Genomic DNA, 18,442 nt, shown 5'->3' on the forward strand with positions numbered 1-18,442 from the left:
ACTTTGAAAGTTCTGTATCTTAGATGTCCACCATATGAGTTCCTAAAAAAGATGTAAAGACAGAGTTTTAATGGAAATTTGAAATATTTAATCCAGCTGTCTGAAAAAAAAACACATATATATAACCTGATGTTCTAGCATGGAACATTTTCAGCTGCTTCCAACAGGACTCAGTGTGATTCTGTACTGATTGATGATCACAGGTTATAACTGTTCTTCTGGAATTGATGTCTTATGTAGACCTGTGCCCTGGGCTACAGCTGTTTCTGTTTCTTAATTTCTGGCTGAGCATTACTTTTCCCTTCCAGCAGTCATTTAGGAGTGTGGGAAGGGTCACACCAACATACTCCACTTCTGTACCTCATCTTGAAACACTGTAAATTGCAGAAATTAAGAAAAAACTTTTTTTTTTATTTTTCTTGGATATGAAAGAAAGTTTAAAGCCATCTAAAGTTCCACAAGATAATGTTTTGAATATCATTTTCTGTGCACACAAACTCAATGCATTTCACAGAATCACAGAATGGTTGAGGTTAGAAGGGACCTCCAGAGGTTACCTGGTCCAAGCCCCCTGCTCAGGCAAGGACAACTAGAGCAGGTTGCCCAGGACCATGTGTCAGCAGCTTTTGATGATCTCCAAAGAGATCTCCACAATCTCTCTGGGCAACCTGTCCCAGCACTCAGTCACCCACATAGTAAAGGAGTGTGTCCTGTTGTTCAGAGGGAACCTGCTGTTTTTTGGTTTATGCTCATTGCCTCTTTTTCTGCCCCTGGGCACCACTGAAAAGAGCCTGGCTGCATGTTCTTTGCATCTTCCCTTCAGGCTGAATGAAGGTTATACACATTGATAAGATCCCACCTGAGCCTCCTCTTCTCCAGGCTGGACAGTCCCAACTCCCTCAGCCTCTCCTCATAGGAGAGGTGCTCCAGTCCCTTAATTATTTTGGTGGCCCTGCATTGGACTCTCTCCAGTATGTCCATGTCTCTCTTGTACTGGGGGGCCAGAACTGGACACAGTACTCCGCAACACCAGGTATAGCAGAAGGATCACCTGCTTTGATCTGCTGATGATACTTTACCTATTGCAGCCAAGAATACCATTAGTCTTCTTAGCAGCAAGGGCACTTTGCTGACTCATATTCAACTTGGTGTCCACCAGGACTCCTAGGTCCTTTTCTGCAAAGCTGCTTTCCAGCAGGCTGGCCCCCACCATGAATTGGTTGGTGCCTGGGGGTAGTTCCTCTCCAAGTGTAGGACTTTGCACTTCTCCTTGTTTGAACTTTATTAGATTCTTGTCAGCCCACATCTCCAGCCCATCCAGCTCCCTCTGGATGGCAGCATGGCACTCTGGTGAATCAGGCACTCTCCCCAGTTTCCTCTCATCTTCTTAGCAGTGTTATCAATTGCAGCTTCCCCAGGAGAAAGTGAGAGTGGGAATTAAATCTAAATACATGTATGTATGTATGACCTGATCCACATCCTGCTGGAATCATTGCTTTTCTTGCTGTTTATTTTAGTGGAAATTAGACATAGGAAGTAAAATGGAAGCTCATAATTCTGTACTCGGTAATAACTGGGAAACAAACGTTGAAATAATGGTGATTTGTTTTCTTAAGAATGCTCTGTGGCATGTTATATCAGTGTTCAAAGTTCTTGAACTTCTGATAAGCTTTTTATTCAAAATGTCTTTAATACATGTTTTACGTTGTACTGAAAGCATCGAGATAACCAGACAGAATGTTGGGCTTCAGAAGAGCTTTTGGAAAACTTTGGAAAAATGCATATTTAATATTAAAAGGATTTGGCTGCAGAGATTCCACAGGTGTCTTTTAGCATCTCGGTCTCAGACTCTGGAGGGCTGTGGGTATTTATCTGTCCGAAATGAGCATTACATTTGTCAGTGGCAAAATATACAAAACTGATCCAGTAGACTTCATATTTTCAATATAAACTGAAATCCCTTCCAGAAGTAGAGAATTTAAAGTTCCTTACCTGAAAGAGAATGCACTTAACAAGTCAGGTATTTTTGCATCCTTATGGTACCGTTTCTCTACAAAAGAAGGTTACTAAATAGTGACTGTGAAAAAAGATGTCCCAATCTAAGAAGGAGATAATTTTTTTTTTACTATGTCCTCTTATAGACTTTGTTGCCACATCAACTCACCAGCAGTCCTACTGACAAGTACAGCGTAAGGAAAGACATGGAAGTAGAGAACAAAAATTCCTGTTAATGCTACTGAATAAATTCTGTATTTTGAATAGATAATTCAGTTCCAACTCTCCCACCCCATCTTCTCTGAATGGATGTTGGAGAACTAAAGAAATTACACAGCAGAGATTAACTAGACTGGGAGTATTTAGTGCAAAAAGGTGGCAGTGAAAAGGGGTATGATAAAATGATGAGCAACACTGATGTTTAGTTCTGAGCCTAACTGAGCATGGAAATCAGCAAGAAATGCCATTTCTTATTGAATTCAGAAGTGATATATCTTTAAATTCAGGGTACATTTTTTCCATCACAAAGTGTAAATGGTTTGTTTTATTTACCCTTCCTGGATTGATAGGACTCAATTCTATTAAGTCACAACAGTATATACTGTGCGAGGTATAAAAACTATATAATCTCTGTGATCTTAAGAAACACTTCTCAGGAAAAATATTCCATATTCTTCATTTTCTGTAAGAAAGTACAAGTCAATTTGTGGTGAGCAGCTATGTCAACCTTTTCACCCTTCAGATAAATTATAAGTGATCCCAAGATTTTTGCCCTAGTAGGAACCTTCAGGGAATCTTACAGAAAGTAATTCATTTTTGTTCCTGAAAGCAAAGATCAGTACATTTCTTTTTCTGAAGGTGAATGAATGCTTCTAGCATCTGTAGATGCAGATCTGTAGGTTTAATCTGTAGCTGTAGATTCTAACCTGTAGAAATTTTCTCACTGTGAGAATAGCTGCTGTCCCATTGACTCCTTCTGACAATGTTATTTTATTATTGGAATTTTGGGTTTTCTAAGCTACAGAAATCCAATAGTAAATCTAATTTGGGGTATTAACTCTTTTGAAATGCTATACATACTAGACTGTCATTTAGAATAAGCAGTTACTCTCAGAAAAGCATCTATGAAGACACCTTTGTAACGTTCAATATTTTTAAAGATCTCTGAATGGATCCTTGCAGTGTTTACATGCAGAAAGATTGTTCTTATGTTAGCAAATTAGCAAAATTTGAATGCATTTTTTTGTTAAAAATTCATATTCTATCACCAGAATTTAGTAATGATTATGAGTCTGTTGCATTTAGCAACTCTGAAATGCTAAATAGAATAAATAATAATGGTTTTGAGAAAAACAAACAGATTCAGGTTTGAATCTGAATGAAATCAATATCAATCCTGAGAAAGAATGGAGGAAGGATGTCTTTTTTTTCTTGTGTCAGAACCAGTTCATTCTACGCTGACTTTGCTGACTTAGGCTTTGTCACTTGTATGAATGTGAAATGCTGCTGACAAATGTGCTGAAAAAGCTGATGTGAGATGCTAGGTGAATGTGAAATGCTACTGAGAATAATAAATGTCGTGCTTCCTCTACACGGATACAAAAGACTAGAAGAGACAGTGGAAAATTGGAAGCTTTCATTATTTATCATACTTCATACTCCATGCTACACCAGTACAATAAGTGGATAGTGTAAGAGTTTTCTAGCTTGATATAACCCTGCAGCAGAAGTGTTAAGCTAAAATCCTCACCACGTGAATATTTCTCTAGGGAGCTCCAAAATCATCTGATGTAAAGGGGTTTGGGAACCCATTTCCCATTGAAATTAGAAGTTACTTCAAAGGAGACTTAAAGGAAGTTACTTATTTAAATTACCAAGACCACTTTGCAAAATTTTCAGTGGTCATTAAATAAATGTTTTTCGACCAACAGACTGGAAAAATAGAAGTGCTGCTTGAGGTTTTTAAGAGTAAATAATGATTTGATGGTTTATAAATAAATAATTATCTTTTATTTAAAAAAAAAAGAAAAAAAAATAAACTTTTACTACTCTATACCTCCTAAAATTTTGTGCTATTTTATGTTCTTAAGCTGAAGAACTGAAACAGCAGCAAAACACAGCTTGAGCAATTAGCCCAAGAGCAGGAACATTCACTTGCAGGTCTGGAACTCAGCTTTCTTGGTGCTTGGTCTTGTGATTACTTTGCACACCATACACAGAATGTTTTTGTTTTTTTTTTTTAAACAACATCCCAAAAATTTACATAAATCATGATTTTTTTAAAAGCTAGATTTTTTCCAAAGTGTGTGTTTCTTTGGTGGTTGGGGTTTTTTGGTTGGTTGGTTTTTGTTTTGGTTTGGTTTTAGGATTCGCTTTGTGAAAAGGCATATTACGACAGTTAGAGGCTATTTCTTAAACTTCACCAGGGCTTAACAGTGCAACATAACTTTACTATAGTAGGAAGAAACTGTATCCCAGTCATTGCTACTGAGAAAAGAATTGGCTTTCATGCTTTAGAAAATAACACTCCTAAATCTAAGCATCAGATAAAAGTGCCTACTGTTTTTTGAGAGCTAATTCATAGCACTACTTCCAGTAAATATTAAGAGGTGACAGCTATCACCTGTCAAAATCACTGGTATGAAAATCTAACAGGATACCCTGGATTCCCTCATTTGAGTAATACAGTTGTTTAACCCACTGTTCTCAATACCCAAACCACATACATTAGAGGAATGCTCCAGCACATGCTTTGATGGCACAAGCATAAGTTCTTCTGCTTTTCTGTGAATAAAGTTACATCAAAGGAAGGAACTTCTTCCACACACCTCCAAGTAAAGGGGCCCAAGATACATTATTTAATAATATTTGGCATCTTGCTGATATAAATCTTTTATATCAGCTACTATATAAATCTTTTTGATTTCATGTCAAATACGTTTTGGTTAAGTAATGACGCATTCTTTTGCTGACAGTTGTTAATAAAATGTCTCCACTGACACTTTCCAGATTTAATCCTCTGGAAGGCTGCATTGTTATCTTACCAGGTCTGATTTCTCAACAGTATTGGTACTTGAATTCAGGCTGAACAGTGGCATCCCTGGAACAGGGTTACAAATATAAATACGTCAAAGAGGACTTCTTAGCATATTACATATTCATTGCCATCGTGTCTGTGTGCTTGGGGGTGGAGGGGGGATTTTAAGAGTTTTAATTACCATGAAGAAATTATGAGTCAGTGGCCAAGTGATTAGCTCGCAGTCCTGTTATCCGCTCTTCAGTAAACAATCTTGTCAGAGAAATCCAAATCTGCAAGCACCATTTTAAGAAAACGTTACATTTAAAATTTAAGTTTGATGAGGTTTTGGTTGATTTCCATTCCATCAATATAACATGGAACATGACATGGATGAACATAAAATGTTTCTAAATTTTACTGTCATGTCAGGTTGTTTTCTCCTCAGTATAAAACTTGCCTCTTTCTAGGGGAAGAACTGAGTTGCTAAGGAAGTAACTAATCAGGTCAGAGTTGTTCTCTTAATTGTACAAATAAGACAGTACTGTGTAGCAACTGTGGTCTGGCAACTGTGCTGTTGCTGCTGTATTCTCTGGTCCCTAGCATAGTCTGAGATGCTTTTTAGGGCTCAATGAGGCTCTTTAAACCAGTTCTCTCAGTCCCATTCATTTCCTAGAAGTTTCATGCTGCTCAAGTTCTGACTGTTGCAAGAAGAACCAAGATGTTTTCTGCCCAGTGCATGTGAAGTACCAAGATCTCTACTCAGTGTGCTGGAACAATATGAGTTTCAGTGCTTGAGAAGTCTCTTACCAAAATTTTTCAAGGAAAAAAATCAATATGTCAATAAGTATATGTACATAAAATTGCCGTGAACTGTTATTAAGATGTAGATTTTTTTTTCAAATTCTAAACAATGAGAGGTGCTGAATGCATTCTTCAGGATTAGGGTCCAAGGCTGAATAACTGTGGCACAAGTCCTTCCAACCAAACTGGCTGAAATAACAAGACAATGTTAAGAATTAACTTGGGTTACTATGACGGCTGGTTGCTTCCCTTGATGAAAAGAAAATTCAGTTACAGTACCTGTAGAGGAGCAATGGAGAAATACTAATGTATTGTGTAAGTCACTTTTCCATGATGCCCAGTTCAGCACTGTTAGATAATGTCAGGTATGCATTTTGAATCTCTTCCAGGTTACTTTACAGCTCACACCATGCTGACATTTTCTGAGTTAAATATTGGCATGGGACAATATTTTCCATGTGTTTTTCATACAGTCCACCCTACATAGCTGTATGTTGACAGAAGAAGACAGAAATGTTTATTGCCTGTCTCATGCAGAGAAAAATGAGTGTAGCTTTTGCACCATGGCCTTGAACTGAAGAGATGCCATGCACCGTTACTTCCCAGTTAAGTCATTGACTAGAAATTGCAGATCTTTGGCAGGTAATAGAAACATTGACCAGAGTTTCTTTTCTCCAAAAGGGACCTAAATCCATTGGATTAATAAATGTGCAAAAGCACAGAACACTTAGTTTTTCCCACTGAAATCATTTGGAGCTCCCGAATATCTAAATGGCCTGACAGTCTTTTTCCTTCCTAACAGACTGGGTAGCAGGCTGTTCATACACAATTGAGCACAGCATTTTAGCAGTTAATTCTAGATGTTCTTGCAGGACATGAGAAATGCAAAAATGTAACCTATATTTAAGAAACTAATGTAGTTGTCTTGCTCCCATCAAAACTTTTAGTGGAATTCACAAGACTTGATTGTTTGTAAGCTCTGTTTGATACTAGATCTCTTCTGTGTTACTCAGATTTGTTTTAACTGCAGAAATTGCTCAAGGAGAGTGCTGACAAACAGCTAAAGAATTGTTTTTTCCTCCAGCTGAGCTGTTTTAATATACTAAATTACTTTCAGTGTACTATTCTGCATCGCAGAAGCTCTGAGTGTGCTAGTATATGCTAGCTCTTTCTTGACTGGAATGCAGTAGTGAATATTTCCTGGAACTTTTTTCCCCTAATGGAGGAGGAGGCTGGATTTTTTTCAATTAGAGGACAATCTCTGCATGATTTAGAAGCTAAATATGGGATGTTGCAACAAAATGTCAGTTGTTTTTAATGAGAAAAATAAAAGCCACTAAAACTGAACTGAAACGCGCAAACTGAAATGACAGTCTTGTACGGCATTTAGTTTTCTAATTTCCTCATGTCATCAAATTTAATCAGAGTTGTTCTCTATTTTATTGTATTTAGATAATAAATAGTTATTTGGAAACAGAATGAGGAATTTACATCTTGAGAAGCAATTGAGTGGAACTGTTTAACTTTCAAACCTAGACAAAGTGTTCAGGTTACTGGTTGTGGTACATTGTTACTGTTGGTTTCCTCTGTAGGAATTAGCATAGGTTCATTAGAGTATGAATAAGTTGGTAAGTAATGATGCATTGTCTTTTAGTACAATTTTAGTCATCATCTTCCTCTTATCTCAGCTTGTCTGTGTTAAGTAATACTTGTAACAAGTTTTTGTACAGCAAGGAAGCCTGTGATAGAAGCAAGGTTAGAACTGAGTAAGTCATTGCCTTAACTGTGAGGCCAAGCTTTTTACTCTTCTGTACTTTTAGGTCTCAGTCATACTATGCTTTCTAGCATCAGAAGTGGTAGTGAAGATACAGAATACTGTCACCTTTGCTATCAGACCCTGATGTCTGTCCCTAGGGTCAGAATGAAATTACACCATGATTCATTTACATGTGGGAGACAGAGACCTCTTAAAGTCACATCCCACATACATTGATGTGAGATGGAGAAGACAGAGCAGAGACTTGAATCTGTGTTTTCTGTCTCCTTTATATATGTTCTCGTTTCTGTGATATCTAACACATTATAGACATAACTTCTTTTTTCAGTGTCTCTTTAAGGAAACTCTGAAAAAAAATAATTTGGCTCCTCTCAGAAGGCAAAATCTTGAAAAGTTTTGCATGATTGGAAAACGGTTTCCTATGTGACTATAGTATTAGAGTATGACATTGGCCCTTCTCCTACCTTGAACTAAAATGAGACTATTACACAAGAAGGCAGAAGCAGAGAAATGTCTTGCTCCTTATGTTTAACAGTTAGATATATATTGTGCTTGTTTCGCAGCTGCTGAAATCCATCCCTATACAAGATATGCATATAACATTAGACATGTCCCTAAAGAAAGTAGGAATTATGAACTGGTTAGAAATGCTGTCTTCAGAACTAATGTTTTTTTTCAGACTGTTACAGACTTTTACTTCATGCTTTATGAAAGCAAGTTGTGCAGAGAGCCATTTCAGGGGAGGGCTATGACTATTTTTAGTAAAATTCCAAAAAAGGGAAACAAAAAAGAAAGACAGAGGCTTCTGAATATATCTGTTCTCATGAATTCAACATCAGGGTAAAGAACTTCACAACCAAATGTCCCACAGCTATCAGCCTGTATGGAATCTTTCCCTTTTTTAGTGTATGTCCCCCCAGACACAAGCTGTCTAAGAGGCAAACCTGCCTATAAAGTTATGTAAATACCAGCCTTGTGATGTTTACATTAAATCATTTCTAGAAGGCAGATTCATTTAAGGAAGCAATATTATGTCCTTTTTCTTCCAGACTGGTTTTCAGCTTCAGCCTATTTTAATGTAAATATCAAAAGAGAGACAAACTCTCTTTTTTAAAAAAAGCAGCAGAAGCAGACTTGCACTAACATTTCCAAGAGGCTTAAATATTTTAATGAAAACAATCATTTGACCTTGTCAACTTTGATTAATCTTATTAGATTCTTTCAATGTCTCCAGCAGCTTTTGAAATAAAAGCTGCTTTTCAAAAGATGCATGAGGTGAGCTGGGATTCTTAAGGAACATCTAAGAACAGTAGAGCGTACACAAGCAGCCAAAAAAGTCAGCTTCAGGGAAGTAGCGATGTCATTCCCTTCCATACTGCCCCTGCCTTTCATTTCTGCTCAGGGCTATTTGTGTCTGCAAAACAGGATATTCAGCCAGACCTTCCAGCAACCCTTTGCAGTCTCCATGGTTTGATGAAGTCCAGTGACAGTCTGCATATCCTCAGTTAAGTTAATGTAATGTCCTGATGGGTAAAAATGAAAGATTAAACAAAAATGTTTTATTTACATATAAAAAGTATTGTCCTAGCTAAATAAGGTGATGAGGTTGTGTTATTTGCTTTGCTGCTACAGAAATCTTCATTGAGGTGAGAGCCTTTTAAACCATCTTAAACATAGCCTTTATTTTTTCCAGGACTAAGACGGACACCATGCATTTATTCCATTTATAGGATAAAGTAATACCCAGTGGTTCACTGTACGTCCTTGCCTATAAAGAAGCATTGTTCTTTAAAAGCGATAAATCAAATGTTACTGATTGTAGTTGTGAATGAACAAATTATGTTATTGAGGTCCCTTCTGTGATGAACTGGATAGTTGATAGTAAGCAGGGAAAAGTGAGAGTGGTATCTGAGTATATAGACATCTGTTCTGTGTATGTGTTGTGCAAAGGCAGAGAGTGACATTGTCAGTCAGGTGCAAGAAAAATCTTGAGATATTAATTGTCAGAGTGAAATATGAACATTCATAGAATAAGATGACTCCACCAGAACCTTGCCTGTTAACTAAGATACTGCACCAAATATGCTGCAAAGACCAAGAGGTAAAAGCTGAGTGAAAATCCTGTGGGATTAAGGAATTTGGTTTTCCTCTTATTTGTCTCCAGTGATATTTCTGAAAAATAAAAATAGTGTCTGCAACCCAAGATGTCATTTGACAAATGGCACTTTTTACTCATCACTGATGTGTTTTGTTCATATCAAGCTTAATGGAATATGAAAATAGCTGAATTCATGACGTTGCTTTAACTAGTATTAAAAGCCATTATAATTCTAAGGATATACCAAGCAACTATTCCATCCTCTGTTTAGAGAAGAGAATCTGAAGCCAGCAGCACATGAAAAAATATTTGCATGTTATTAAATCATATAACTGAGTTTCCATGGATTATGCATCTAATGCATAATTAATGGATTACTTGCATTAATGGGGATGTTTAACAGTTGATGATGGGCTAGATTCTCCAGCCCTTCCAAGTGGCACCTGATATATAAGTAGTTTCAGCCACTTAACTGTAACTACAGCCTGAAATAAATGAGCTTGAAGTGTGACCATGCAATGTTAAAAAGGAGAACTGCTTTGAAAATACCACTTGTCACTTTTGCTCGTACAGCTTGGGCAGGAAAGAGGAGCTGGAAATATATATGCTGTCATTTACTATAGCAGCCAGGGGACTTGTCAGCCACTTAATGGACCAAAAAGTAATGGGTCCCTTCAATGAGCAATAGTGCTCTTCGAAGGCCTCTATTTAAAAAGAGTTAAATCCACAAGGAAGATATGGTCCAGTTATACTGGGATAAAATCCCCAGAAGTACTAATCTAAACTTTTAACTGTTATGTTGAGCTGACAGTCACTGAAGAACGGCATCCCTGGGAGATAGCCAAGTCTTCTTTTTTGACTCAGCCATAAGTACTGTAAGAATATCCTACCTCTCCATTTTAGCATTTCTGGTTCCAACAAAATCAATAAAGACAGAGCATATGAAAGCTAAGCATACCTTGAAAGAAAATCACTATGAAATGGAATATTTTATAAGAAGGTGACAACAACTTCTATATTCAAAGCATAGTGAAATATTCCCCAGAAGGTACTGGGTAGACACTAGTGTTGACAGCTAAACCACTACTTATTAAAGCATTTGGTTTTTTAACAACCTATAGCACATCAGTTGTTATTTCTAGCAACTCTAAAACTAAAATCCAAGTCTTCACAACTGTCTGTGACACTAGAGCCCCATGATGGGTTCATTTCTTATGGCTCCACAGGGCATCAGATGATATGTTACCTGAGTATCATGCAAAACTTGTAGTTTGCAAGTAGCAACGGAAGTTAAAATAAAATTCACTCTTTATTGCTTTGGTGGGGGTTTTGGTATCCCTGTTTTGGTTTGGTTTTAGTTCCTCATTGTCTTCTGACTTTGAAGTATTTTAAACAACGATCCAAATAATTCAAACCTTTTGACACTGTTATGGCTACCGCTAGGCACCTATGTAGATGCTGCCAAATATTCAAAATCACTTAGAGATATTACCTCCATTGCAGGCATCAATATCTCAATAGCCAGGCTACTCAATCATGCTGCCTAGTTGAGCACAAGAAAATAAGAAATGTCCTTTAGAGCAGAGGCCATCCTCTGACAAGGATGCTTAGGATAGCAGATAAAAAGAGAGTGCTTTAAAAGGAATTATTTCTTCCACTTCTGGAATTCAGTGGTTTAAAAGCATCCAGACTGTTACATTTAACGGCCACCACTAGACATAACTCCTATGAATCTGTCCTTTTGAACCTTTCTATGTTTCTGACCTGCAAAACATTGTCTGTGAACCTAACTTACGCATGTTACATTTAAAAACACTTCTTTTGTTTCTTTCAGAACTGTTCCCTGGTACTTTAATTGGATAGCCCCTAGGTCTTTTTTCCAAGAAATAGTGAATGGTCATTTTCTACATACCTGTCTTCTCAACCATTTTGTACTTACCATTCACAATTTTGTAGAACATTGTCTTCCTGATATATAGGTGCCCAGATGTCAAATACTGGGCCATACTTTTGGATGCCATGACCCTTTCTTTTGCGAATACTTGAAAAAGTTGTCCCTGCCTAGGGAAGAAGATGTGGCAGAGGAGTGATACGAGTATTTACTGCCTGTATATGTCTGTTTCTTTACTAGCTCACAAATGGCATGATTAGTATGTGGTGTTCCCTGTTTTAGTTTTAAATGAGCTCATTCAGCATTGATTATGCTTGAAGTTTGAGCAGATATTCAATATGAGTTTGATCTTGGCCTTGTGTTTTTATCTTGTGAAACTGCTATGAGGAATGGAGTATGACAGACTATGGGATATGGGCAGCAGATTTGTTTGACTCTTTTAAAAGTTACCATTTCAACAGTGAAAATTCTGAGGATCATTCAACATATCAGAAGTGGTTTTTGAAAGTGTTTTTAATTCTTGAGTTTTTTATGCTGCAAGAGCATCATAGATTTCCAAGTGCCAACAAAGAATCACTATGAATGTAAGCAGTTTATAAGCTACCTTCCGAAACTCACCTTTGACTTAACTTGATTTTTATTTTTTTATTAGGTGAAGCAACAGTGAAGAAGAAACCAGCTCCAAAGACTCCTCCAAAAGCAGGTAATCATTTTCATGTATCACTTACTTGGAATAAATAATAAACCAATACTGTTTTATACAACAGGCAATGCATTTCTAAGTACAGCCGTTTACCTACTGAATTTATCATGCATGTGTTATTAAATGGCAAGTATGGGGTTCTGTGAGGACAAAAATGGAAAGCTGAGTCCAGTTTTCAAACTTGTTCATAAGGTTACACGTGGCTAAAACTTCAATTATGAGCATGCAAAAAAGTAATTATCAAATAAATTATAGCAAGATCCTATAGCATGTCAGTATTGTAACTCTTGCCCATTTTTGTATCCACAACACAGTTTAGCCTTCAGTGAGAAGGGTTTTAATATGTATCACAGAATGCCACATCTGCATGAGCAGGTACCACAAAGAAGTTGATAAGCCATACGTTTCCTCTTAACTGGCATTATGGTGACTTGTTTGTGTGTTTGCATTCTCCTAGGAAAAGCTATATTTAAAGCTATCCAGAATGTTCCTTTGTAAGAAACTGCTTTCAGTGTCCTAAAACTTTGACAGGCTTTTTGACTATTCAAGCTGTTTTCTCTGGCAGATGTGTGCCTCAGCCTAATTTCTTTCAGATACTTTCAAAGCAAAACAAAGCAACAACAACAACAAAAAAGCTTTTCTAAGGAAAACAAACCACTTTGTTTTACTGACATTGAAAAGAAAATAAAAGCACTGTTTTCATGCCCAGTAGCTCTGTGCTTTGGACGGGAATGTTACATTTGGCAACGAAGTCATTCTAGTGTTAGGGACTCCCTTTTAATACTTCTGTCAAAATATCTTCATATCTGCCGTCCCTCACCCAAAAATATTTTTTTACCGTGCTGCTCCTGTAAAGCAACTGAAAAGGTTTAACCCTGGAGTTGTCAAGAATGTGATATTTCTGGCATCTGTCCCTAGCAGTTGCCAGGGGCCTGTCACACTCAGCATCACAATTGAGAGGCAGGAAATGGCACTAATTGAAAAAGAGAGGTTCTGCCATCTAACCATACCCAGATGATGAGAAGGAAGAGGAGGAGAAATACCTGTTTCCAACATGGAGGAATAAGAATGGGACTGCAAGACTGAAAAGACTGCAATACACAAACAGAAGGATGTGACATTGCTCATAGGAGAATTGAATATGATGAAGAAAAAGTTGATTTCCTTCCTTACCTCTATAATAGATGTCCCACATGATGCTCACCTGGGCACTCTAGAAAGAATATTCAAAGGCAGCTGTTGAATTTTAGATTTTATGAATGCTATTGATGACATTAGGGAGCAGGTTTGCAGACCCTTTCATCATGTGCAAATTGAGATGAAGTTAGCTGGGGCCCTTCAAAAATACAAAGTGAAGAAGAATCCTACAGCAAAACATTTTGTAAACTGTTTGGAATTGATGGTAGGTTTTGACAGTTTCCACCTTCAGATTTCTGTACCTTGGTCTTGTATGAGCAGCTTCTGATATGTAGATTGTTACTGCTACACTACAGTGGAATTAAAAATGTCCACAGTGTTGTTTCATTGCAAGCAACAGATAAGTGCCAGTCTGTATTTCAAATGGTGCTCTGAAACTGTTGAACCGAAACAAGTATGTGTTTTGAATTTTAAGAAAAATAGAAAGTCTAGTTACATAAAGGGATTTTATTTTTTTTTAATTATTTTTTTTAATTTTGGTCAGCTACTCCTCCTCAGATTACTCAGTTCCCAGAAGACAGAAAAGTCCGTGCTGGTGAATCAGTGGAATTGTTTGCCAAGGTGGTAGGAACAGCACCCATAACTTGCACCTGGATGAAGTTCCGTAAGCAGGTAAATTCTTTTCTGTTCTGTTTTAACAATCATAAAAAAAATAGCTGGACAAGAACTCCAACAACCCATCTTGTCAATCTCCTTTCTCCAGGGACTGGCAGTATCTATGTCATTCCTGTCATATGTTTTCTTCACCTCTGCTGAAAACATTACAGTGATGGAGATTTCACAGCCTCCATTGACAACCTATTGCAGCGCATAAATATCCATAACGTTAGAAATTCTTTTCCTAATGCCAAACCTAAATCTTTCTTGCTACAGTTTAAACCCATTGCTGTGTGTTCTCTCCCCTAAAAGTAATGACTGTTCCTTTGAGAAAAGCCTTAGACCATGTAATTAAATATAGTTGATGCAAAGGATGTAGTATCTGAAAGATATTTTTCACAGGAAATATTTCTGTCCTTTAGAAACAATCTCTTCTTCATTGATGCTAGTTCTAAAGCTATGTCAGAGGGGCAAAATGCCATGTAGAAAACTTGAATGAAATATCTTAAAATACAAAGGTCACACTGCAAGGCATATCAGCAACCATGCTGCCCTTATTCCCTGGATTTAAAGTTCTTTCTACTTGAATTACTTTCCTTGTATTGTATTGCATATGTCCATAAAGGCAGCTTATAAAAAGAGTTTCTTTAATGAGTAATTAAAACACTTTAAACCAAACAATCCAATATGCAAGTACAAGTTGGAAGATGAAGTGCCGTGTTAAGACAGAGCAAATGTAAATATGTACTGTAGCTGCTATTCTGTTTATTTCATTCTGAATTTGTTATGCACTCTATAGAACATAAATAAAAACAGCTCCTTCTACAAGGAAGTTTATATTCTAAATCCAGATGGGTCAGCATTTAATTGAAAAAGTTCTAAACAGTTTGCCAGTCCAAAGGGTATTCCAGCTTCCTTCTTTGCTAAGCCTAAATAACCTATTTTAGGGGAAAGAGTGTTTTTGTTTTCATTTCCCCGAACTCTCAAATTTCCATAAAATTCTTTAATTTAGAGACTGGAATTAAAAAGCAGTCTACTCATTTCCACAAATATAGGCCTCAGAAGTGACACTGAGTTCCCCATTTGGCTGAGATCTGTCTTGGCGCATGGATAAAATGTACCCTTCAAAAGTGAGTTGCTGGTATGTGCAGGTTTCTGAGTTTATCAATGAATACAACAATCTTATTTGTGTAAATTTCAAGATTTTTACATACAAAATGAAAGTGCAAACTGAGACCAGCACCTAATACTACCCCTATCAGATCTCTGGTTCAACAGTTCTTTTCATTTGTAAAAGGATGGTAAAAGTAACCATCTTTATTATTTCTTTTTTAATTATTTACTGTGAGACAATCTAAAGGCTTGCAAAATTGTAAAGTCAGATGGAGGATAATTTTTTTAGATGGGTCAGGATGGCAGGTGAATGGTAGATGATGGTAGAAACGATGAAGCCTCAGGAAGGTTAATAAACACTGTAGGAGGATAAGTGAGGGTAGCAGTCTTTCACTCATTGAATTAAATGGGAAACCAATTACTATGTGCTGCATTATAATAGCCAATAGTAATAGCCAATTACTATTACTGTGCTGCACAATTATTTTGCTTTCTTTTTCACTTATACTTCATCCCACCTTGTTTTTATCCTGAATTTCTTCCTCCTCTATACATGTGGTTGATTTCAACTCTGTTCCATTCCCAGTCCTAACAGTGAAAAGTACCCAAGTATTCTTATAACTTTCCTGTGGACTATTTGTTGTAGTTACCTGAGCAAAGCCAGTGAGCGTTGAATTCCAATTTCAGCCCTTCCACTGTACACAGCAGTGAGCAGGAGGGATTCATCCTCTATATGTCCTTCCTCACATTTCCTCAGGTACAAGAGAGCAACTGTAGCCTCCATCAGGTATATTCTGGACAACTATCTTTTGCTGGAAGAAAGGGAATGTCACCAGGTTATGAGCCATACAGTTGTACATTATTGCAATCTAGTGATTGAATAGAATCTAGATTCCCTGATCTTAGCCTTGTAATTTCTTATTCTCTGAATATATGTGACAAGATAAGCCAAACTAAATAGCCTTCATTTTTAATGAAATTCTGAGAATGAGTTGGAAGAGTCTCATATCTAAAAAGGAAGTGGTGGGAGGAACGAGGGCATTGACATTGTTGTCTGTTTCATAAGAACACAGAGTACAACTTCTATAATTGCAATGTAGCATTATGAGGTTTTAAAATAATCTTTCATGTCTCAAGTTAATACCGATTAAAATCTAAGTCTCCTTGGCCATTTATGCCATGACAGCTTAGTTTCAATTAAAAACTAGTTCATAATATGCTTATGGTGTTCAGCTGCGATTTTAAGTTTGGGCTCTCCAGAAAATAAAAATGCCTTAAGAAGGCTAAATCTGCTGTTTGCACTTCTCTCTGCACAGCTGTACCATTACATCTCCATTTCAGGCAACAACATCTTCAATTGCTCAAAACAATGAAACTGTTACCCTGATTTATATGGAAGTACAGAATAAGGCTGGTTGAGACAGGAGGGTAAAAGTCATAGCTATGGATGACTTGCACATTCAGCTTCTGAAAGGAATGGCAAATGGATTAGGGTATTTAGAGCTAAACCCTTGTGACACTGTGGTCACTGTGAGTTAGTTATGTGAGACCAAATTTTGTTCTTTTGCCAACTAGACAGTGTATACTTTAAGCCTGTCAAAGGGGTCATAGAAAGTGGAGATCCTGTTCCTTAGTGGAGTCCCACCAGAAACAAGGATCCTTGTTTGTCTTGCAGGACTGGAGCAATTGTAATGTTCCACTGCATTTCTAGATGTCTCATGTTGATTACACTCTTTATCAGCTGCACATAACTCACTGTTGTGATAGAGTTATCTGCAGATGCCTATCATTATGCTAACCTTGTGTTGTAATTTAAGTGCTTTCATGTATAGAGGTACAGAAATTTCTCCCATAAGATCTTTTTTTTCCTTTTCATCTTGACAGATTCAAGAAAATGAATATATCAAAATTGAGAATGCCGAAAACAGCAGCAAGCTAACAATATCATCAACGAAGCAGGAACACTGTGGATGTTACACACTAGTTGTAGAGAACAAACTTGGCAGCAGACAAGCGCAAGTCAACCTTACAGTTGTTGGTGAGTCCATAATAATAATTTAGATATATATATTTATGCTAGACAACAATCTACATTCACTTTATAATATATATGATGATGTGCAAAATTAAATGAAATTATCAGATAAGTTAAGAAGACTGAAAAAAACAACTCTAAAATTATCTGGACTGTATAGCGGCATTGTAATAACCACTGTAAGCAACTTCAGTAGGGTTATAATGTGTTTTATTTTCCAAAATTACTAACTATAGATGGAGGTGTAAAATAGCCCAGACTTTATAAAACCACAAGAAGAAAAAAAAGCTCATGTGTCCAATTTTGGTTAGATACCACTATAGTCCATCTCTTCACATTTAACATTTGTAGCATCGAGATATTTGCTAGACTGCAAATTTTAAAACTGCTATTTCAAGAAGGCCTGAGATGACTCCTCTTAGACTGTAAATTTGAAAACATCCTGTTGCCTGGGGGAAGGAGGTTTTATCCTTCTAACTGAAATTCCTACCATTGTCTACTTGTTTTATAGTGACAGAAAGCATTGGATAGAGGCAGTCTGTTATGAATATGGAGCCCTTTACATTTGGAACATTAGACACATGTATTTTTAAATACACATCTAAACTACGGAAGAATCACTTAAAGCATAATAAAGTTTCAAAAAGCCTTGTCAGATGACAACTTCAGAGCACCAGGTTTGTTGCAGCAGGCTGTGGATATCTACAGATAATTTTAGACTGGTAGACAGTTTCAGTATATATGCATATATAACTGCTTGAGTATTAGGGAAAACCTAGAGCTGTGACAGCTAGCTTTGAAAAGGCCAACGAACCCACCTTGGCATGGATGCACTGCAAATGGTTTCCAGGGAAATCTAAGAAATGTCTATAGGCAAAGAGGGAGATCTCTTCAAAATATTAGTCTGCATCCTTCTGTTCCTAGGCTCTGGTCTCTATGGCCTGTGGAGGGGTCTTGACATGAAGACCCCCTCTACTGCGGGAGTGAAGAGCATGCCCAGGCATTTGGACAAATTCTAGTTCAAAAAGCAAAGCTTCATCCTAGTGATGCAGTCGTAACTGCATTGGCTCTGCTGCCCTTACAGATATGTGGGCGAGTGAGTAAAGCATGCGTGTATAATGCCAAAGCAAAAATCGGACATCGATGAAATCCATGGCAAAACACCAGTAACACAAGTTGGACTGGAAATCCACTTCAGTGATCCAATAAATAACAT

General features: G+C 37.1%; 1 protein-coding gene across 5 annotated transcripts in view; it reads left to right on the forward strand.

Annotated features, from left to right (window-relative positions):
- MYLK (myosin light chain kinase) overlaps positions 1-18,442 on the forward strand; it is a 212,298-nt gene that overhangs the window by 152,250 nt on the left and 41,606 nt on the right. For all 5 annotated transcript variants that reach the window (XM_013171240.3, XM_048072380.2, XM_066999193.1 and 2 more), the window contains 3 exons: positions 12,234-12,284; positions 13,966-14,093; positions 17,076-17,229. In XM_013171240.3, the coding sequence (XP_013026694.2) occupies positions 12,234-12,284; positions 13,966-14,093; positions 17,076-17,229 (333 nt within the window). The remainder of the gene's footprint in view (positions 1-12,233; positions 12,285-13,965; positions 14,094-17,075; positions 17,230-18,442) is intronic.

The sequence above is a fragment of the Anser cygnoides genome, chromosome 6 (genome assembly GCF_040182565.1).
Source record: "Anser cygnoides isolate HZ-2024a breed goose chromosome 6, Taihu_goose_T2T_genome, whole genome shotgun sequence".
NCBI classification, from domain to species: domain Eukaryota; kingdom Metazoa; phylum Chordata; class Aves; order Anseriformes; family Anatidae; genus Anser; species Anser cygnoides.